The 24,669-nt window shown below is 39.0% G+C and overlaps 1 protein-coding gene across 1 annotated transcript in view; it reads right to left on the bottom strand.

Annotated features, from left to right (window-relative positions):
- FRAS1 (Fraser extracellular matrix complex subunit 1) overlaps positions 1-24,669 on the bottom strand; it is a 421,740-nt gene that overhangs the window by 238,410 nt on the left and 158,661 nt on the right. Inside the window, exons 3-6 of the mRNA XM_033106538.1 lie at positions 22,639-22,746; positions 14,388-14,480; positions 5,667-5,826; positions 3,853-3,986 (exon numbers count right to left, since the gene is read on the bottom strand). Coding sequence (XP_032962429.1) covers positions 3,853-3,986; positions 5,667-5,826; positions 14,388-14,480; positions 22,639-22,746 — 495 coding nt within the window. The remainder of the gene's footprint in view (positions 1-3,852; positions 3,987-5,666; positions 5,827-14,387; positions 14,481-22,638; positions 22,747-24,669) is intronic.

Here is a 24,669-nt window from a genome sequence, read left to right as displayed (position 1 = left end):
GTGTGTTGGGGGAGGTAGAGGGAATGATAAAAAGTAGGAGTGAGGTGAGGAAGACATATTAAATGTAAATTTTTAGCACAGTTACTGAGAGAGATAGAAAGAGTGCTTTGTAGTGCTGTAAACCTGGGATTATAATTTTTGTTTCATGTATTCGGAAAGTAAGCAAGTTGGGCAGTGGGGATAGGAAAATATCTGATCTCAGCAAAACAGCGCTACACTACATGAAAACCTTCCAGACCCTGGGACTAGGAGGACATGCACATTTCTTAGCATCTGGCTAAGGATCCAACAAGGGGAATTAGCCAAGGGCAGGCCTCTTATCCTTGCAGCTTTCAAGCAGTGGCTATGAATAGATTTCTTTTGATCAAGGATAAGCAAAGAGAAAGAAAGGAACTTGGGGGAAAACCCTAAAGAACAAGTGAAAGGAATAGCATTCTGAAAATTCAGAGAAACAGCAGATTTCTGAATACAACATACTACAAGATCTAAAAGAAAAGATTTAAAAGCCATTTTACTACTTCAGGAAGATATAAGAAAATGCAGTCTTTATTAAATAGAAGCAGGAAGCAGTAAAGAAAGAATAAGCATTGGGAGAAAAAAATAGATGAGCTAATGATAGGAGAAATAAGGAAGAATTAAAAGAAAATTCATGTGAAATTTTCAAATTAAAATCAATATTGCAGGCAGTAAATACAAACTCAAGAGGATCTCTCCAAAATGAAGAGGAAAGACAAAAAGTGAAAAATGATGAGAGAGAACATGATTGATAATGAGGGAGAATGGAGGGAGCCATCTAAGAATCATAGCTGTTTCTGGAGAAATGAGAATAATTGGAACGGATATGATTACTCAAAGCCACAACCAAAGAAAACACTTCAAAAACTGGAATACAGATTCAAAGGGCTTCACAATATTCTAGGAAAAATATGTGAAAAGACACCTCACCTAGCAATAGCCAGAAAAATGTTCAAATTATAAAGATAAAGAAACATCCTGCAAGAATCCAACAGAGTAAAAGTAGCTGAATATAATGGAATAGAAAGTAGACAGACCTCAGAGTTCTCCATGGCACTAAGTTCCAGAATGCAATGGAAAGGAGACTATAGGATTAACATGGAAAGAGATTATAATTGCCCCCAATTTTAGACCCCTCAAAATTATCTTTCATGAATATGGGCAACAAGAAAATAATTATCAAACACTTAGTGGCTCACAAGGCATATGAATCTATCTTTTTAAAAAAATATACCTGAAGGTCAAGTTCAACAACCTCAGATTAATCAATATTGGTAATCGGACAATTACAGTACTAAAAAAAAAGTGGTGGTATGTAACAGCTATATGCGATGTCAGAGGGGTAGTAGATTGGGGAATGGGGGTCATCACTTTGTGAGGGGTATAAATGATAAATGTCTAACTATTACAGTGTTTTGTACACATGAAACTAATAAAAAAAAAAGTGGTGGTAATACCATCAGAACAACTCTCATCAGATTGAACAGGGCAATTAACAAGCCTACAAAAAAGTGGATGGGTGAGAGATCTTTTCACAAGGCATCTGGGCAAACGTTGAGAGCAAGGAATTTCAATATTTACATCCTTCATTAAGCGAACAACTTATTTGGACATAAGGGGTTTCTCCTTTCATCAGGGATTATCATCAGTTCCTAAAATGTGATAACTATGCAAACAAATATATCCACATGTGCCTACAAAAAAATTGAAACAAATTACAAAAAAAATTCTATGTGATCTTTTCGAGTGATGGAAATAAGGATGATCATTTTCTTTTCTGCTTTTCTAAACTTTCCTTAATGGGTATAGATTCCTTTCATAATAAAAATACGCATATTGCAAATCAAATTTTTCTAGAGCTCAAGATCTAGAAATATATTTCTTCTGATGAACTTGTGTTTTTTTTAGTATTTAATGAGTTAGTACATATAACATACAATAGTTCTCAATGATGTTAGCAACTATTGTTATTGTGATTATTATTATACATAAATGCTATGAAACTCATCATTTTGGGAGGGAATATACCATAATGGTTAAAAACATGAGTCAGGTGTGGTCAGTTGATGTTGTGATATAGAACTGCCTAGGTTAGAATCACTGACACTTCTTAACGGTAGTACCTTGAGCAAGTTACTTAACCCCTCTATACCTCAGTTTTATTTACTATAAAATAGCATGATAGTAAGTCTTACCTCATAGGGCTGTTATGGTTATGAGAAGTAGAAAGCTCTTAAAGTTAATGATTGGTGCATAATAAATACCCAAAATGTGGTGATAGTAGTTGTTGGTGGTGATAATGTTTCCATCAAAAGCACCAATTCTACTCTTGATGATGCATCTGATGATGCATCTCTGTACATCTTCAGAACATGCAATACTTAATACTGATATTGAATCTAAAAAATGGTTCTAAATAATCTGATAGTTGGTTTTTAGAAAAAATATGTTGTGGCAAAAATATAGACTTACTGATGCAAGAGTGGTTAAAATCAATCTATACCCAAGACTTCAGAATGCTTCCATATCATTTAAGCTCTAAAGTACGGTACCAAATTATATCTTTTCAAATTAAACAATGCAGACTATAAGTGTTTGAAGCCAGAATTTATATTTAATGTTTTTAAAAACTGGAATTAGAACTTTCAATTATTCCAATATCTAACCCCCTAACATACAGTCCATGATTAAGTATTCAAAGATTTAAAGCAGAAGGGTCACAATGGGGTGTTCCCTCAATCCCTCCTCCCACCTCCTTTATTGTAATAGTGATAAACTGCTTCATTCCCATTCATATATGAGGGGACTGAAGCCTGGAATGCCTAAGTGAAAATACCCCAACACTACAGTGTCCTCCAAATGTCAGATATCGTGCAATTCCACCAAGAAGCTCATTTGTAACCTTAACTCTAGGACAAGACTTTGTGATGAATTGGGAGATGCGACATGAGTGCGGTAGTTGGTGTACTGCGGGTAGGTTAGAATCCAATACAATCTAGCCTTTCAACTCGATACATTTTCCCTTTATTTGGCATTTAGCATTTCTTGTCTAATTGCCTTTTGTCTGCCTATAAAAATATTGCCCAATTGTCTCAATATGCCATGTTATTGATTTTGTTTTATTTGACACAAAATACTGCTCAGTATCAACTGAATGTTGACTTCCAGCTTTTCCTTAGATCAAAAATGAGCTATTTTTCAACTGGAGGCAAAATCCTTTCATGGTTATCTGTCAAGAAACCTCCATAGGAACCTCTGGAAGAGTAAAAAACTATAAACCATCATCTATACCACATTTATTTGCAATTGATTTTCTTCTCTAAATTTGTGTGGAGCCGACTGTTTTGAAAATCAGATCAGCTTTAAATGAACAAGATCCCATTATTTTAAACCGACCCAGAGAAAAACCTTTGAAAATTGAATCATTATCTTATAAAAATTAAATACTGTGTCTGAATAATCTTCAAAAAGCAGCATATATTTCTGTATTGACAAACAGTAACAAACCTGATCAATATTACTGATGTTTCCAGATGTTGAGTTTGACATTTTGGGGACATCTGCATCTGGAGAGGGTGGCTTCTTTGTGTGTACCCTCAAGACTCAGTCTCATAATGCAACGATTAGCCTAAATGGCTGGTAATTAGACCTGTCTATGGCTTCTCAGGGTAAAAGAAATGTGTCAGCGGTGGTCTCCAAAAGTGTAAGAAAAAACAGCCTTTGCTTCCTGTTCCTAGACTTCCAGGCCTGCTTGATATTATCTCACAAGGGACTCCAAGTCCTATACAGTGAAGTGAAGGATCTGTGAAGGATCCATTCTGAGGCTGTCTTCCTTACCTGGTTACAAAACAGAGGCTGACACTGAGCTGCAAAGCACTGGGTGGCCCCATTTCTACACACGCATTTGGCACATCGACTCAATGGCCAGTCGTCCCCATCCTGAAACACACGGCCTCCGTAGGAACATGGTTCTGGAAGGTCAGAGAAATAAGGATTACTGGGGGGCGGTTGGGGGGTGTTGTACTTGCTGATCTCAGGGCTGTCTGCATGGATGGGCCAGTGCAGTCACACAGGGCCCCATAGTCAAGGGTCAAGTGAAAAGTAGGGGGCCCCATACTTGGGGGTTAAAGCTTTGCAGTTACTGGATGGAGTTCTTAATAACGCTCTGAGTTTTGTAAAGGAAGTCCAGTGAGACAATGAAGCATGTATTGGGGGTTTAGGGCCACCTCCTGCTGCCTCCTTGTTTTCCTGGGATGGGTTTTCAGCCTCCGGCTCCCAAACCCACACCCTCCATCCATGGTGAGGACCTGGGTGCTGTGCCAGCAGAGTGCATGTGCCCTGAGTACAAAGTAGCAGGGTGGGGCCTGGGGAGCCTATGGGGCTCTCCACCCACCCAGCAAGTATCCCCATACCTGAGGGAGTGTGACCTTAAATAGCAAATTAAAAACATCACAGGCTGAGAAGGACCCCAGAAGAAAAGAAAATACATTCCCCCTCAACCCTGTTTTTTGTACAAGGGGCCCTGCACTTTCAGTTTGCACCCACTGAGTTATGGAGTTGGTCCTGGCTGACTCTCCAGTCTGTCCAGGAAAAATGCTTCCAATGTGTTTTTCTCAGTGAGGGCCAGCAAGAGAGCCTCCTAACAAGTAAGAAAGGATCCCACCAACTCAGACAGCTCACTCCCCATCCAACCTCTAAACTCTGTTGTTCAACTATTTTCACTTGCAGGGTTATTAGGCCCAAAGCAGCTGCCAGTCTTTTTCTGGTAGGTGACATCTGAAATGCATGAGGCAAGCATTCTACTTTCATCATGTCCTCAGCAATTTAAATCTCTGGAATGGTATCCAGGATAAAGGATTGACAGAAATGGAATAACTGGGGATCTCAAAGAAACCAGGGGTCTCTTTTTAAAGGGAAAAGGCAAGAATAGACTGTAGCTTTTAGGTGCCATTAAATAGAAGAATAATTTTAGCTATTATATGCCAGGAGAGAACATAATGCATTGTGAAGTATTTTATACTTAGTTATAAAAATGGAAGGGGACATAGATCTGTAAAATGTAATAAAAGGGGTACTTGGACCAGATGTGAACTCCAAGGAAAGGGCCTGGAGGTGTGCCTCTGGCTTGCTGAACCATACCTGGGTTTGCAGGCAGGCATAATCTCCACCTCGAAGATGCAATAAAGACAGATGAAATACCTGCTTCCTGCTCTGTGTGTCCTGGAGAAAGATGCTATGTCATCCCAAACACCAGCCAGCAGAATTAGTGCCAGCAATTCTACATGGAGAAGTGATTTGTTCGTTTTTCTCTCCGCCAAGAGGCAGGAGAAACTGCTTCGGCCTTATGGAATCATATCAAAGGATCTTGTCCCTCCTCCCTTTCCTTCTCAGAAGCTATGAATGCAGGGGGATGCATCTGGCCAAGGCAAAATAGATCAATCAGAGACTCACAGAATCCCAAGTTTGGAATGGAGCTTAAAGATTTGTTCCAACCTCACTGTCTGCAGCATCGCTTTCTGCCAAGTGCAAGGCTAAATCTTATTCCAATAAGGAATTGGGTTAGGGATCTTTGAACCACACAGAACAGGAAATAGAAGAGTTGGGATGTCACCAGGTGAATCTCAAACGCAAACATACAATCTCATACTCACTTCCAGGGCCCACACAGATGGGGCAGCAGCTTCCTTCAGGGATGAATTCCAGCTCCTGGTGTTCACACAACAGCGGTGGGCATGGTTTGGGGGTGCATCGGACTTCACCATGAGTGCAGGAGCACACACTACATGGGGAGGAGGACCACTCTGTCCCGTGCTGGGTGTTAGGAGAAAAAAAAAAAAAAAGAAAAAGAAGGTTATAGCTAGAATACAGGCTTTCACTTGGCCAACAAGAAACCCACCTCTTAAACGAAGGATGGAGCTCAGGAAAAGTGGAAGAAGTCTGTAGGTTTGCAACATTGAGACCAAGGTTTGCAATGTTCCAAGTCTTAAACCAATTTAAAAACTGGCTTTTATTTTCTTTTCATTATCCCTAAGATTTATATTTGAAAATTTCAGAAAAGTACAAAAAGAAAATAAAAATTATCCCCGTCTCATCATTTAAAAAATTCTATAAAGCTCAAAGTAAAACACATACACATACATGTACTGCATTCTCTATAATGGTGATATTGTTTTCAATAGCTCTCACTCTGATTCTGTTTCTTTCTTTTCTTCTTCTTTCTTCTTCTTTTTTTTTTTTTTTTGCCTGTACTTTCTACTCTGTTTAGTTCCTATGTTCATCCATATTCTTTCTCCCTCTATCCCTCCCTCCCTCCACACACCCCCTTTCCAATGATGTCGGGTCGGGGTCCTAACCAGCAGGAGGCATCTGCTCCACCCAGTCCTCCCACAAACAGCAGTCAGCTCATTCCCAGTGAGAATGCCCATCTAAGCACAGAGAATATTCCTAGTCCACTTTAGGCTGGGGTACAACTTTCCCAAAGTCAGTAGTGCATCAGTGATCCAACAGACCCACGTTTGGAGTTAGCCGATGATTTACTGAGTACCAAAACTCTCTAAATGAGCCACTCTCAGATGTGATGTAGAGTTAAGCGAGGGTTAATCCTGAATGAAAAAAGCTACAATATGTTGATTGCTTAGGGAAGTCGCTGTCAAAATATGTTACATTCTCAATGACAGAATGGAATAACGGTGGCCTGTTACAAAATGTAGGGGAAAAATTAGCTTAATGAATAAGGTTTCCTCCTATCACATTTTCTTAAATATTGGAACCTGCTTTCCTTTGCCTCTATTAAGTAGAGTATATGATAATATCTGATTCAGCACAAATCATTATAGACTTCTATTAAAAACGTCAGACATACCAGGTAAACAATCACCTAATATAGTCTAGGGATTATAATTGTGTCACTGAGAAGAATAGAACATAAAGTCCTCTTGCTTCTCCACAAAACAGCATCCAGACTAATCATTCATCTCTCTCAAACACAAAAGAACTCTGTCTTTCCTAAACAAGTCAGTATCCCTTTAGTCTACAAATTGCTGCCAGGTTGCAAGTATGTCAAGTCTGACATTTTGGAATTAATAACGATGCGGACTATTATTGTAACAATGATAATAATAGGTAGTCACAGTCATTTAATTATTTGGAAACCAAGTCCTCACCTTACTCTCATGAAGATTCCTTTCCTCTAGGTTGACTTACTGGGAGCACAAGCAAGTACCCACCGAGTCGAAAAAACAGAAGATTTCCTGGGATGTTTGCATGTTCTCAAATCCCAGAATCCCAGCCCAGCCCTCCCTGCTTTGGGAACAATGGGTGAGTGACTTAATCTTTCTAAATCCAGCTTCCTAAAAAAACTGAAATGGTATCACAAACGTCCCCTTCACTGGGTTATTATAAGGATTAAATGAGGTAGCTTGTTAAAGAGCCAGCTTGTTAAGGGGTAAAATGGCGGGGGGGGGGGGGGGTGGAGGGGGGTGGAGCTGGCAAGTAGAAAGTGCTAGACTCTCTAATCAGTTTCCACTGCCTGAAGTCCATGGCCTTCCTCCCTCTTTTCACACCTATGTGCCAACTGTGATTGTAGGAATGGACAGCATACCAAGGCCAAGTCCTCTCCCATCAATTTTTACTTCTGCCATAACTAAATACAAAATTTCAAATTTAGTACAGCATGTAAGTGGGCAAGACCATAACTTGCTAATAAACTACTGGCTAATAAAAGATAGGGGCAATTGACCTTTCTGCTTTGAAAAAGCCTAAGCATAAAAGCAAAGGAAGAAATTATAAGAGGAAAATCAATAGACTCTGATGAGTTTAAAATTTTAAGTCTGTCAAAAATACATCACAAACAAAATAAAAAGGCAAATGACAAATTGATTGAAAAATTGCAAATTATATTAATTAGAACTAACCTATAGTATATAAAAGCACCCACAAGCAATAAGAAAAAAAGTCTCAATGGAAAAAATGGCAATAAGCTTATAGAATATTCAATTTCCTTAATTGCAAAGAAATATTAATTAAAATAAAAATTGGGTAATATTTAATGAAAGGTACGGGAAGAGTTTAAAATTCATAGTAGCTAAGTGTTAGTGAAGCTTCAGCGCGCAGTGAGATTCTCCTACACAGAGTCTTCCTCACTAAGGCACCTGGAATAACTCAGCAAGGCAGGGACTGTACTATTCATGATATTTCCACTGGGTTTATCATCAGACACAGACAATTTAAAATTGATTTACTAATGACCACAGATATCACATCTTCAATGCTCAAAATCTTTAGATGCTTTGATCTACTAATTTCTCTTTTAAGAAGTTATCTGAAGAAAATAATCAATTATACACAAAACAGTTTAAATACCAGGATTTCCATCTCATTGTTCTTTATGGCAAAATTGGAAATATTTTAGTGAAAACTGGAAGCTACCTAAATGCCTAATAATAGGAAATCATGTTCTCTCTCCAAAAGTGTGCTGCTAGGGAACTATTTACACCATAATGCTATATAAAAAAGGCAAGATATAAATTGTACACATGGTATAATTACAATTATGTAAAAACATATACCTCTATCTATCTATCTCTCCATGTCCACTGCCACACCCACCCCAGAAAACTGAAAGAACAATAATAGCGGTTTTTAGATTTTTGGAATGACTAGTGGATTTTTTTCTCTGCTTTTGTATACTTTTCTATTTTCAAAAATTTCACCAATAAACATATTTTTATTTTTGTCATCAGAGAGCAAATTACTGTTTAAAATATCTAATGAATCATTTATATACTACATTAAGTAAAGTAAAATTTGAAGACTACATATAAAACAACTTGACGTGAACTTCTTTATTCTATTAAAAATTAGGAGATTGTTTCTAAGATTGTTTCTAGGCATTTCATTACATTAAAACAAGAGATTGGGTTTTTTACTATTAATAAAACACTGTCATTTCTTAAACATTTGCAAACACACCACCTTTCAGAGAGAGAGGCCACAAAAATCAATTATAGTAATCTGTCAATCATCAAAATTTTTTCATCTGTAAAATGAGAGGGTTGTATTAGTTAATCTCTTCAGTACCTTCAAACTCTGTGATGATGTGAATCTATTATTTAACTCAAGAGAAATAAAATTAAGCAGGGGATTCCCTCTTCAAAATAAACTGAAGAATTATGGGAATAACAAAGAACATTCCGCAGGAAGACTGCATAGCTTGATGTCAAAGCTGCAGAAGAAGCATCAGATGGTAACCCAAAATGCACAGAGGGAAGGAATTACTCCCACCTTTCACTAGGGAAAAGTCACATAAAACCCTTCCATTTTCACCTCCTACTCCAATCCCTAAAACATGACAACTCTCTCACCAAAGGGAGACTAGAGACCAAGGGGGTTAGCACATACTGATATACACCCGGAGTGCCAAAAAATGTATACACATTTTAAGAGACGTTATCTATGAATTACTTTTCGAAGTTGAACTGAATTATGGTAGCAATGTGTAGTATGACGTTCGCTCAAAAGATGTCATTAATCAAATGAATGCTAGCGTCACCATATACCAGGTAGGACAGTCAAAGAAAATGGCAGAAGCATGGTTGTTGTTCAATGAGCACAAGACCATTTTGAAGTCATATTTGAAATTCGAAAACATTGTGAAGTACAATGACAATGGAGACATGAATATGCAACAGAACCTCCAACACACCTAACAATTGCACGCATTCGTGGTAAGTCTGAGACACACGGTGCTGTGTGTGAGGTGCACAAGGGAAGATCCGGGAGGCCTCGCACAGCAACACGTCCTGCTGCTTCTGCTGTGGTGTTGGAACAGTTTACACGCTCGCCACGGAAGTCTACCAAACAGTGTTCGCCATAATCAGAAGTATCTGGACACTGATGGTAACTTCTTTGAGCACCTCTTGTAACTGCAGATGTCAAACGTGACTTGTATGCATCTTTTGTTATTGGTATATATTGAGTATTACAATTTTAATACAGTTTTCCCTTTCTTAAAATGTGTATACATTATTGGCACCCTCTGTATATAACTTCAGTGTTCTATATACCCATTTACAAAAGCCTTATTTTTTATAAACACTGTAGCAGCAAAAAGCTTTGTAAAATCAAGGAATAATAGCTATAAAATAAAATGCTCCCACACGTGCTGGTTTTAGCTGTGTCATTTTAACCTCATTAATAGTTTTTGAAAACATGAGCTTTTGACACTGGGCAAAAAGCGCATTCTGCAGATATCTCAAATATATTCTTCTGTATAACCAACTAACAAGACAGCTTGGCTGTTGACATAAGTCCAAAGGAAAGATAAGGTCATAAAGTATTTGCCTGGCTTTACTGACAGAACAACAAAATAATTTTTCTTCATGTAATTTGTTCCGGTATGAAGTTATAGAATACTAAATATCGGGGAATGTTCAGGGCATATTATAATTACATCCTCTCTGTTGAGAAGAAAAAGGCTGCAGAATTCAATATTCATTTCTTCCTTCACACACAAAAATTAGTTCTTCTTTTAGCCTCAATTCCATGCAGGCACGAGGGCGTTACCACCTGCCACTTCCTTTTTTAGTTAATCTTCAAGCATTATCTTTTCAGACATGACATTATCTGGTACTAGGATTAAATTAGTGCAGAGGAAAAGAACGGAATTAATGGTCCTTTCCCCTCCCTTTCACAAGCTAATTTGTGGGGAAAAGAACAGGGGAAAAGCTCTTTAGGAAAATATATTTCAGGCTTGCCTCCCTGACTGGTTGGCAAGGCTGGGCAGAGATCCAAATGCTAATTTGAAGGGATAGCTTTTGGGAGGTCATGGATGAAACGGTCCCCCAAATGCTGGCTGTAATAAGCCTACATAAAACTGTCAAACAACCTGGCGTCAGCCAAAAGGCTCAAGTGTTTTCCTCACTCCAGGGAAGATCTTGGGACTTGCCTTGACTTGCTGGAACGCTCATTGTATAAGATGCTGCCTCCTCTGCAGGCAAAGGAGGTCCTCCAGCCAGGCAAGGCTGTTTCCTGAAAGCTAGGCTTCCTCATGCTGCCCTGAGCTCCACCCAGCCTTCACTTTCCTTTGTTTCAACCCTATTCTCTGGGGACATTTCCAATAATGCCCTTCCTGCCCCACTCACTCTATCCTAGAGCCTCTTCCAAATCTCTCCCTTAGGGGAAAGCTTTCACTTCAGATCACCATTCCAGAGTTCTTAAAACACCAGGCTATTTTATAGGTACTGGAAAAAAGTCTCCATAACCTGCCCTATGGGATGCAAGCCAGAGGCTACAGACAGGATTACTGCTGTTCAGCAAGAGGGGAAAGTGCTCTGGAAACTGTTTCCCAAGCAAGCTGAAGGCTACCCCCACGCCTCCCCCAAGAAGGCTCAAAAATTCAGGAGGGAAAAAAATGTGTGATGCAAGTGACAAAGTGAGACTCAGAGCAAACCCAGATCAGCATTTAACCTACTCAAGAAAATGAATAATATTAAGAAGGATTTAGCAAGAATCTAGGGGAAGTGAAGAAAGGAAGAGAGGAAAGAAAGACAGGAATACATGAAACGTGATCATTTTAACCTTACTAAGACTAAAATTGGAAGATTTTTCTCTTGACTTAAATTCATTTTTCTATCTCTATGTGAAGAAATAGACCACCAGAAATTTTTTCCTTCAAACTACAGTTCCTTAAATTCAGCCTTTTCCTCAGTTATATAAAGTACCAGAAATATAATTTTAACATTTTCTGAGGGAGTACATTTTGAAAGTCACATTATGGGAAAATAACACATGGATACGATGTCAGACAATTAAGTTCATGAACTTGTTGCAGTTGCAACGATGTTGCTAACCTTTTTTGATATCAGAGGGATTATTCATTATGAATTTGTACCAACTAGACAAAACAGTTAACCAAGTTTACTATTTGGAAGTATTGAAAAGGCTGCATGAAAAAGTTGGACGACCTGAACTTTTCACCAACAATTCATGGCTCTTGCATCACGACAATGCACCAGCTCACAGGGAGATTTGTCTGTGAGGGAGTTTTTAGCCAGTAAACAAATAACTGTATCGGAACACCCTCCCTACTCACCTGATCTGGCCCTCAGTGACTTCTTTCTTTACCCGAAGATAAAGGAAATATTGAAAAGAAGACATTTTGATGACATTCAGGACATCAAGTGTAATATGACAACAGCTCTGATGGCCATTCCAGGAAAAGTGTTCCAAAATTGCTTTGAAGTGTGGACTAGGCGCTGGCGTCAGTGCGTCAGTGCGTAGCTTCCCAAGAGGAGTACTTCCCAAGGGGAGTATGACTGTAGTGATATTCAGCAGTGAGGTATGTAGCACTTTTTCTAGGATTAATTCATGAACTTAATTGTCAGACCTCATAGGTTCTTACTCAGTTTAGAGCTTTCCACATGATATATTACAGCAAAAGGGGTGACCTGCAAGGGAGGCAGGCAGAAGGAAGACTTTTTGAACTCTCCCAGAAAAAGTACGGCAAGCAGATTTCTAACTAACCTATCAACAGATCTGTGGTCCTAGAACTGCCCAGCCACACAGGCACTTGGTCAATGACAAACATGCCCGTGGGACAAGGACATGGATAAACTGGAGAAGGGATTTACTCATTATTTGAGTTCTCTAGTCTTCAATATTTATTGAACACCTACTCCAGTAAAAGTTCAGTGCTCAGTGCCAGGTTAGGTGAGAGGCAAGGAAGATCACTCTAAAGATATAGAAACTATTGTCAAGGTTCTCAGGCCTCTTAAATCAAGATAAAAAGATTGCACCTGTGTACAAATGTAACATGAGAGGATAAATGATAAGTGTCATTAAGAGTGGTCCATGCAAAGATTTATTGAACTGTGATTCGCCATGTCCCTGGTACCACCTCTTCTTTGATATTTCTGATTTTGCCCAGATCCTGATCTTATTTTGATCCTATGTACTCTTTTATTTGAATGATTTAGGTTTGATGTTTTTGACCTTCAACCGCACACCTATTCCAATTATTATGAGCTGGCATTATTCCCATTACCAATCTGCCCTGCAGCACTTTTCTGTTTCACAGGGATCCTTTTCTGTGGAACGTAAACCGTACATCACCCTCCATAACAGACTGAATTGAGCAGCACAGGTGATACGTAGTATGAAGACATTCCCAACACAGAACAGGCTTGGATGTGTTTCAGCAACACACGGTGCAGAAGTGAAAGAGGGCCTTCTCAGGTAATGAGGAGACAGTGGCTCAAGTGAGATGATCCTGTCCCACAGGAAAGTGTACTGTACTCACTGAGTTTTAGGTGCGCACACTGAATAGCAGCCGAGAGTGGATATATCAAATCCTGCTAACCTATGCTCTGTCCTGAATGGGTAGAGGCACTAACTTGGGGAAAGTTTTATATCAGGTGGAAGATGAGGATGAAAGCAAAGAAGCTCTTTCCATCACATTCAACCTCACCCGCTGCCTCCTGGTAACATTTAGGTACGAGTGAAGATGAACAGTATCCATTCCATTTTCATAATTTCTATTTTAATGGTACTTTTTAATCAGTATTTAATGTCTCTAAATTAATCCTAAAGGATCTGGAATGAGAAAATATAATAAAGGAACTTTAGGATCGATTTCCAGTACTGTGGTTTTAAACGGGGGATAGGTGAGAATTTTGCCCCTTAGGGGAAATTTGGCCATGCCTGCAGCGTTTCTAGTTGTCAGGACTGGTGGCGGCGGGAGGGGAGGAACAACACTAGCATCTAATAAGTAGAGGGACGCTGCTAAATTTCTTACAATGCATAGGGCAATCCAAAAAGCCTAAAATGTCAAGAGCGCTGAAGTTTAGAAACTCTACCCTAATGGATAGAGGCCTGAGTTAGAAGTAAGAAGACCAGAATTCTAGGCCAAGTTATACCACTTATTGGTATATTGGGCAAGTACCTTAAGCTCTTTGCAATTCACCTTTTTCATTTTTAACACGGGACTAATAATATCTGTTCTACTCACCCACTCAGGGCTGTTTGTAACTATCAACTGAAAAAAATGTATATGGGATACAAAGACCAGGTGGCACTTTTATTATTTAACATCACAACTTGTTCAACATCAACATTCTCAGACTATCTTTTATACACACACAAATTCAATCTACATATATTTACATAGGGCCTCTGGAATAAATAGGATAGTTTTCGTCTTATTCAGGAAACACAAATGCCCATGGAAAGTCAAATGAGCTTCCTGTCCTCCACAGCCAGACAAAGGAAAAAAAAAAAAAAAACTCTCTTGTCAACACAAGGTTAGCATTCAGCTTTCCCTTCCCTTGTCAGTGATGTACAGACACAGAATCAACTATGGGTCAGAAAACACTTACCGCATAGATTTTCTTTTCATGATGGCAAGATCCAGGAGTCGTTGACACACACCCAGGGCAGCACTGGTTGGCAGCTATCTGAAGTACTTCTCCCTGAGCATTCAAAAATGGCTCAGTGTAAAACAGCAGCAGCAAATATAGTCACAATGGTTCATCACACCCCGAGCCATCTGATTCACTAAATCTCATGAGTTTCCACAGGTGACAACAACAGACAGGATAAACCAAATGAACTAACAAAAAGGATTCTCTGTCAAGATGAGCTTCTCTCCAAGATAAAATGAATCCCCTTGTGAAAGTAATTTCCTTGAAAATTGTCTATATCTTTTCACGTGTAATGAAGTGAAGAATTTTATTAACTAGAAATGTTTCACCTGAGTGTCACATAAGAAAAGCAGTCAGGTTGAGAGAACAACTATATCTCCCTAAAAGAGAAGACTTGGATGAAGGTGGGAGGTGGCCACAGAGCAGGCAGGTCTTCCAGTTTTCCAACAGAGGCCCAATGCAGCCAGCAGGGAGGAGCTGAAGTTTTGATGTTCACTGTTGCCTGGGACACAGAGTGACAAGGCACACAGGGCCAGAGACTGAATGACAAAGCTGGGAGAGGAAACAGCATTGTTGAGGCATCATGTGTACTGTGGAGAGCTGGGTAGAATTCATGGACTCCAGTAAAGATCTACATTGTTTTTCAAGGCTTCTATAACTGTCATTGTGTTTCCTATCAAGATGGGATACTATCAAGGAAATGGGCTACCCCAGGATTTATTGGCAAGGTGTTAACTAACCATTCATTTGCCATTATGAAGAATCCATTTATCTAAGAGTTATTAAAAGGATGGAGCAAAGAGCTTACATTTATCTTTGGGGCTAGTGATTTTTTTATTAGATCCTCTGACTCATCTTGCTCCTCTACTATATACAAAGGGTTTCAAAAAAAAATGTATACACATTTTAAGAAAGGAAAAAACTATTAAAATTGTAATACTCAATATATACCGATAACAAAAGATGACTACAAGTCACATTTGACTTCTGCAATTAAAAGAGGTGCACAAAGTGATTACCATCAGCGTCCAGACACTTCTGATTATGGCAAACTACTGCTTGAGCAATGTTGACCAAGGTGTCCACTTGTATACATTTTTTTTTTTGGATATATCTTAGCATTTCATCAAGCCTAGATTGTAACAGAACAGGCAATCGGTGATTTTGATCAAAAATGGTAGGAGATCCTGCATTAGCCAGGAAATCATAACTTGTTCCCAGAGGAAGAGCCTAAAAAGAATTCAGCCAGTAAAATGAAAAAAAGTGTGTGTTTGGGTATGTGTGTATGTGTGCATTAATTCTTCCTTGTTATTTGGGGCTGCTTCTTTTTTTAAAAATGCACCTACAAAAGAATTATAATTTTATATAACCACATCCACAAGAGTGGGAGAGAAATGGGACTACGATTTTAGAACTGTTAATCCATTAAACAGATAAATGCACCAGTAACAGTAATCACTAATTTCTTCATATTTGCTTGATAAGATAAACATATGAGATCTTATAAAGTTGTACATACCATACCATGCAATGTTAATGACTTTTCAGAGAAGTGCCCTCCGAACCCCAAGAGAAAACCACATTTGTCTAATTTCCACTAAGACAGTGCAATATAGAAACTACACTAGGCTAATTTGCACTAAAAAATTAATACAGATAGAAAATGAGATAATCTAAGTATTGTTTACATTCTAACATGGAAACAGAGAGCAATGGAGAAAGGCAGGTGGAATGGAAGATTTGAAGGGATTTTTTATGTCCCCAAGTTAGTTTTCTTTGTTTTGCATAAAAACTGATTTTCAAATTTGGCCCTGAAAACTCAATTCATAAATATAATATTCTTCATTAATCAGCGGCAGTGAAGGGGTCCCCATCTTGAATCTATCTATTGAACTTCTGGTTGAACATGTAAGAGGTTTATTGGGGCTAAAGGAAGAGAGAAAAAAATGCATGTGGGTGCTTAGAGAAGGAGAGACAAGGAGTTCTTGCTACGGAACCACGTAACCTTGCATAGCTTTGTGAGATGTGGGCCGCACAAACACATAAGCCTACTGCCCCTCCAGACTTTGCCCTAGGAAGTGGCAGCATACGTAAGAGACGTCAATGAAGGTCATGAGGGAGCTGGGCAAGACTACTTGCCTGGGATCTAGAAGAACAAACTGACAATCATTATGATCATTTGATAATTATAGCTAACACTTATTGAGTAGTTATAATAGCTACATGTGTGTGTATATATATACACACATATATATATACACATCTATATATATAATTAAATTCTCACAACAACTTGATTAGATAAATACCATTATTATCTGCATTACGGTTGACAGCCGGAATCCCACCCATGTAATAATATAGTGTTCCTTGCATGGTATTATCCTCTCTATATATATATTCTCTAGACATCCATAAGACTGGATTGATTCTCATAGGACTGGGTTAAATAGTCAAGGTTCGAAATCCTTCTGTTCTTTTTTCTCAGTCTTTCTCTGTCTCTGTCTCTTTTCTTTGTCCCTGTTTAGCTAGCCATCCAGCTAGCTATTCTATATGGATATAGGATATGAATATAGAATCTACTATATATTGTTATAAATGATAGATGGATAGATAGATAGATACAAATATCTATTAGAATTGCCATTGACACTAGGTTATTACCAGTCAATCCATGAGCAAAACATAAATTGTAAAAGGGCTTTTAAAACATTTTAAAAACATGATAGGAACTCAAGATATTATTAATGATAATAATAATAATTTAGTTTAGGGTGCAATGGTGATTCATTAACTTGGGCCATGAACTAACATAAGTATACATCGGCAGATTTGAATAACAACACATGTTGCTGAGAAACACAAAGGAAAACTTAAAAGCGACATGGTAGAGTAGAAATTACATTGGGTCAAGGGCCAGGTACTCAGGTTGCTGCCGTGGCTGTGCCACTTACTAGCTGTGCCTTTGAGCACGTGACTAAGCCACTAACAGTCTGTTTCTGTGTCTATAAAATAAGGAAGTCTGACTAAATGGATTCTAAAGGCCTCTTGCAGTTCTATCATTCTATGATCTATTTCATTACTTAAAATAAAGAACCCAAATGCTTTGTGACATACTCATACGATCGTGGAGCTGAAAGTTTCTCATGGTTGGGTCATGTGGTCCCACCCTCTCATTACCTCCTTGGAGTTCATCTCTCCAATTATGTCCTTCTTCCTTATTACCATCATTCACCAATTTGCTGATCACTCATTCATACTCACTTACTAAAGACTTGACACCTGGGTCTCAGTTTCTTTTCAACCCTCTGTCTAGACATGATTCTTGACAAGTTCAATGTCCATGGGAGTGAGCAGCCTAACATTCTATCCTTGTCCATTCTTGACCACCTCAATTCAAACAGTCTTCACCTCTACTTCACTTGAGTGCCACACAGTCATAGTCAACCTTGAGACCTGTCCACACTCCGAATTATTCTTTACCAGGAACTTTCAACTCTGAGTCTGAGCCTCCTAGCCCTTAGCTCCCTCTTACCTTCACTCCCACTCATCTCACATCCTTCAGAGAGATCCTTGAGCACTTCTTTTCCTTGTCGTCACTCAAGGCAGCTGGCTTCATTTTCCTATTCATGTTAGTCTCAATGCCTCACACTTCTTGCATCTCTATTATTTTTCTCCATTAATATGGCAGAATTCCAATCCTGGATCTATTCCACAATTTGCCTTGTTCTTATACCTGGCGGGTAAGCATTGCTGAGAAAATCTTTGCACTATGCAGCTTGGTACCCCCAAAGGTAGATGGTCTCCTGCTCCCATGGGCCCTTAACACCACCCACAAATGCTTTACCTTAACCTTGCTCAGTACTTTCTCCTCTCAGTGGCAGCTCCTAACATTCACTACTCTCTTCCAACTCCTAACCGAACCTCAAAGTCTTCATAAAGTAAGCTCATTAAGTATGAACTACTCCAGTATCCCGGCCATCTTTTTACCCACAAATTTAACTATATCTGTACCCATCCATGGCTCTTTCTTTCCACTTTCAGAGAATGTTCTTTTCCTAAACCACTCCTTCTCCTTCATTTATCTGTCCCTTTGTCTCTCCTCCCTACCCTACCGGCCCTACCTTCAATGTCTCTCTCTTCTAAGTCCTTCCCCTTTCTTTCCTAAGGTGATCATATCTCTGTCATGCTAATATCAAAAAAGAAAGAAAGAAAGAAAGAAAGAAAGAAAGAAAGAAAGGAAGGAAGGAAGGAAGGAAGGAAGGAAGGAAGGAAGGAAGGAAGGAAGGAGAGGAAAGGAGAGAAAAGAAAGAAAAGAAAAGAAAAGAAAAAAGAAAAGAAAAGAAAAGAAAAGAAAAGAAAAGAAAAGAAAAGAAAAGAAAAGAAAGGAAAAGAAAAGGAAAAGAAAAGAAAAAGCACAAAACCCTCTCCTTTCCCTTGTTTGGTCATTCTACAAGCATTGACTGAGCATCCTCTGTGTACTACACAGTGCTCTCTGGTGGGCTGTAATAGTGAAGAAGACAAGGTTCCTGCTCTCAAGTTGCTAAGAGTCTGGAGGAAGCAGCAGACAAATAAACAGGCATTTGCAGTCTGGTCAAAGGCTGTAGTAAGCGCAAAGTGCCACGGCATACACAGGAGGCTCGATGGGAGGGGATGAGAGAGTCAAAGAAACTTCACAGATGTACTGGTGTTTGCCTAATGTCCCATTTCTTCCCTTCCATTCTGTGGAGCTCCCTGAAAGAGTAACCTTTACTTGGCCTTCCTTTCCCCACTCTTCCTCCACTGCTCAATCCTCTTCAGTACAGCTTCCATTCCTGCCACTCTACTGACCCCAACTTCAGTGTGGTCCCCTGTGGCCTACATGTTACCAAATACACTGGACCATATTAAATTCTCCTCCCAATTACTCCCTCACCTGCAGTCAGCACTATTGCTACAAAATCCTCCTGGAAGCTCTCTACTCTTCTGGACACCAAAACACTGCTCTTTTGCCTGACCATTTCTTACTTCTTACCTCTTGACCATGTCTTCTTAATCTGCCTAGGCTTTCTCTCTTATGTTCACCTTCCCTTAAATGACTGAGTTCCCCAAATTCCATCCTTGGTCTTGTACTCATTTTTTCACACAGTCTCTTTGGATGAGCTCATTAATTCTAAAGGTTTGCACTACTATCTATATGCTAATGATACCTGCATTACATCTCCAACCTTGTCTTCTCCTCTGAGTTTTAGACTCATATATCCAGCTGCCCTTTTGAAGTATCTATCTGGCTTTTCCATGGACACTTTAAACTGAACATGCACCAAACTGAAATCATCATTGCCCTCCCAGATAGGATGCTTTTCCTTACTCTCCTATGTTCCCAATATCAGTTCATGGCTCAACTCACCGATTAGTCATCAAGCCATAAATATGGGAGGCATCTTTCCTTTTTCCTTGCCCTCCTAACTTCATCGAGTCCTGCTGATTTATCCCCTAAATATTTCTTGAGCTTGCTCTTTCCTCTTTATCCCTACACAACCAGGGCTCCAATTCACATATTCATCCCTCATCTGGATTAGTTTCACAGCCTCTGAACTAGTCTCCTCATTTTTAATATCATGTATTATCTTTAAAAAACAGAGAGATCTTTCCAAAAGAAAAGCTGGCCATTCTACTCATGTGTCTGAAACCTTCATTAGTATTCTATCATCTTAAAAACGAAATGCCAAGCTTCATAGTACAGCATAGAAGGCCCTCCATAACCTTGAACTTAGCAACTTTCTAGCTTCATCTCTCATTCATTCAGTCAGTCAGAAAATATTTAGTGAGTACCACGCACATGCCAGATGCTACTGTAGGTGCTGAGGATATACAGTGAACAAAAGAGACGGGAAACAAGAAGTATCAGTAAATATACAGTATGTTAAGTAGTACTTAGTGCCAAGAAGAAAAATAAAGCATGGAAGAGGAATAGGAAATGTGTAGTAGGGGTGCAGATTTGCGATTTTAAATAGAAAGAAATTTGGACAAAATTTGAAGTAAAAGATCAAGCCATATATCTTTTTTATACATACATACATACATACATACATACATACATGCATACATGTATGCATGAGAGAGAGAGGGGGAGAGCAATCTCTGTGGGAACAGCAGAATGCAAAGGCCCTATGGCAGAAGGGCGCCTGGCATATCTGGTGAATTGAAAGCAGGAGTGGTGTCTGAAGCAGACTGACAGAGAACAGTTGGTTAATCAGAAGAGCACAGTAACAACTTAAAGGACCTCGTGAAGAATTACTCTAAGTGAAAAGACAAGCCATAGGAAGGGTTTAAGGAGAGAAGTAACATGATCTGTCTTCAATTTTAATAGGATCACCCCGGCAGCTATCTCAAGATTGCAGTGAAAAAAGGCAAGTACAGAAGAAACAGTGAAACAAGTTAAGACATTACTGTGAAAATGAAGCCAAAGATGGTAACAGGTGGAACCAGAGCAAGAGCAGAGAAGCGGCACATGGAATGCACTGTTCTATGAAAAGCCAGGGTATTTGCTAATGCACTGGATGTGGGATGTGGGAGAAAGTGGGGAGTTAAGGATGATGCTAAGTGTTCTGGCCTGAGGAACTGAGAGACGGGAGTTACCATTTACTGAGATGAGAAAAATTAGGAAAGGAACAAATGAGAAAGGGACAAAATCACATTTGGTATACAACAAGAGTCAACCTTTTTCTATAAAGGGCCAGATAGTAAATATTTTAGCCTTTGGGGGCCACATGTGGTCTACGTCACAACTATACAATTTTTGTCACTATAAAACAGCCACAGGCAATACATAAACAAATGAGTCTGCCCGTGTTTTAATAAAACTTTATTTATGGAGCCTGAAACTTCGTTTCCTGTAATTTTCACACCATGAAATATTGTTCTCTTGATTTTTTCCAACCATTTCAAAATGTAAAAACTATACCTTGTTCACAGGTCATACAAAAACAAGCAGCAGGCTAGATTCTGTCAGCTGACCCCTGATATAGAACACATTTAGTTTTCAGCATGACAGTCTATGTCTTATAACATTTAGTTCAGGGCTTCTTCTGTGATACACAATTATTTATGTGACATGGAGGAAGGCATGTTTTCATGGCCATCACATGACCAGTTCAGAATCTGACATGAATTACTCAGCAAGCTAAATAGTATCGTTTAGGAGTGTTTATTCCATAAAATAGAAAGCCCAATAATCTACAACAAAATATTATCAAATTTACCAACATTTGATGTACAACCAGCTTCTCAGAAATATACCGATGCAGAAATTGAGTAATATCTTAAAGGTGTACAAAACCTTCACTCCAATGTTAGAAACAAACAGAAATTTATTAGCACTATATGGTATAAAAGCTCAAGATTAATTATTGTGGTAGGAGGAAGCAAACTAGAAAAATAAACTATGCTTGTGAAATTGACAGAATGTTATTTTAGAAAAAATAATTGGTCTTTTCCAGGGAGTTTCAAATGTTCAAATTTGAAGCTTCTGTTTTTTTTTCATTTTAATAGACTCACTTTAGAAAGAAAAGAGTCGGCATCTGGGGAAAAAAAAATCTAACAGAATAGATGTGCAGTTAGAAAACACTGAAAAATTTTAACAAAAGGGACAGTATAAAATATTCCTCATACACTTGGTCAATACTAAGAGATTTCTGGAATCACAGCCTTTCTTATATGCCTAGGGAGCCAAAGACAGCACAATAATACAATAAGAACAAATAATATTTTTAGAAAATCATCTTTAAGTAATCGATCCTGACTTTCAATCTATTCAATTGCTTGTAAATGGTGCGGTTAGTATCAGCAGCTTTGGAAACTGTTGGACTCAGGAAAAATCTCTGGGCAGCAGTTTCTTTATTAACTGCATAGTCATGGTTAAGTGACTTAAAATCTCCAGGCTTCACTTTCCTCATCTGTAAAGTGGGGGTGAAGATATATACACCACATAATATTAAATGGGATAACATTTGTAAAACCTTTAACTGAATACCAGAGTACTAGATGCTCAATAAACAGAAATTAAAGTATTCTTAGATATGATATGTAAACATTCTCTCCTGTGTTTCATAAAGCTTCCAATTAATTTTGGATAAATGTCAAAACCAGATGGCTGAAAAAATGCAAAAACCCTACAATTCACTGACTCTACCAATACATTTAGGATACAGTTAGGATACTGTACCTTCTCAAAAGCACACTGAGGATTTCTGCAAACAGCAGGTTTGCAAATAACAATATCACCATGGCAACGGCAACTCTGGCATGAGTCAGGCTCCCAAATTGTGGTGTCCTGCAAGAAGCATAAGCTCTGAGTTAAAAATTAGGCGGTCAAAGTATGAGCACACAAAAGCATCACCATCAAGAGCCCCACAGTCTGAACAATTAAAAAGAAAAGAAAGTCACAGGCACACACAGTGCTTGCTGGGCACTGAGTAAACCTCGAGAGGCAATAAAAGCAATATAATCCATTTCACCACAGTCAACCCATATAGCCAAAGACAAGGGCACACAGCAGAGAGCTGTCGATGTCCAGAGTAAAAGCCATCGATTGACCTGAAACATCAGGAGGACAAGCTGCTCCCTGACTTGAACTTTCGCTTTGCTGTTAACCAGAAGAAATCATCAAAGCCTGTTTAAAGGAAAAATGACACTTGGACTAGCACTAACCAGCATCCAAAAAGCAGAATTTCCCACTAGATAACTATCAGCACTTTCCAGCTCTTTGCTACTACATACTCTCATGTCCATCAGAAACAAGAAGGACTTGAGTAAATAGTTCAATATTTTTAAGGCAGATTAACCAACATATTGAGTGGCTATTACGAGTACATCCACTGTATGCTAGGCATATTGGGGGTACAAATAAAGTATAAATATGGGCACCATCCATGAGGACCTCACAAATTATTTTGGATTATGAACATGAGGGTATTAAATAAACATAAATTGATGACACTATGTCAGTTCAACAAATTGGAAAGGAAAAGTAATGGTCATAAACAGAAAAGTGAAATTGTACTTAGTACAAAAGTCTTAGAAATGTCCTTCCTATTTTCTACCTTCCATCATGCTGAATCTCTATTTCAGTTGTGCCCATTTTAAAGCACCTTTGAGACCAACTATCACACAGATCCCATAGAGACCAGTTTCTGTTTTTTGAAAGGCTGCTCTCATAACTTCAAATTGAAGCATTAAAGATACCACAGACTGTACCAAAATACATTTTCCCAGAGATTTGCTAGCTGAAATTCCCACTTTATATGGGTTGAAAACCGCCATACTGTTGGCTGAGTTTTAAACACTAAACCTCTTGTAAGAGTGTTGCCCAGGTTAATCTCCAGTGTAAAACTGTGGCATGGCTCATTTTTACCTCTGATGGGATAAAATGCAAAGGCCATAATCTGGCCCTTGCCTCTAACCCTGGCCTTGGCAAATCTCACAGTCCCGAGACTTTCATCCCTCCACGTAAGTTGGTCAAGCCATTGGACAGCCCCAGACTCCCTTGCCTGGTCTCAAAACATTCCCTTCTCTGGATAGGTCCACTCCACCCCCACTCCCTCGGGGACAGTTTGCATGCCCACACACCTCTTTCAAGCCTCAACCTCAAGGATGAATCATTTCCTAACCCTTAACACTGCACACCTCACACCCCTACTTGGGTGTGGCTCCTTACGATTCTCTGTAACCCCACAGTTTCCTGAGCTCATTTACATTCCTGTTAGCTTGCTGGACCAGCCTGAAAGCCTCTCAGAGCAGGTATTGTCCTTGGCTGGCACACCTTAGGTCCTTCATATATCAAGTGTTCACAGCTCACAAGTTGCTTAGTGAGGACGTTTTCCTTCTTCCTAAATGTTCTCCTCCTTTTTTCCTTCAGTCACCTACTTGAAGTTCCACTAAAATATTTTGCGGTGGAGTAAGAGAAGTGTGTAAGCTCCTGATAGAGGCATCAGAACATTATCATTCAACTTGAGCTGGATGATCGGGGAAACTGGTGGCTGCTAGCCACAGACAGTTTTGCACCAAAAGGCTGAAACTGAACGTGATGGTCAATATTGTGCGCCAACTTGGATCGATTACGGTGCCCATCTGCTTGGCCAAACACCAGCCTAGATGTTGCTGTGAAGATATTTTGTAGATGTAATTAACACTTACAATGAGTTGATTAAATAAAGGAGATTACACTCCATAACATGGATGAGACACAAGCAATGAG

Source organism: Rhinolophus ferrumequinum, chromosome 5 (assembly GCF_004115265.2).
Source record: "Rhinolophus ferrumequinum isolate MPI-CBG mRhiFer1 chromosome 5, mRhiFer1_v1.p, whole genome shotgun sequence".
NCBI classification, from domain to species: Eukaryota; Metazoa; Chordata; class Mammalia; order Chiroptera; family Rhinolophidae; genus Rhinolophus; species Rhinolophus ferrumequinum.
This window is presented reverse-complemented; position numbering and strand designations above follow the sequence as displayed.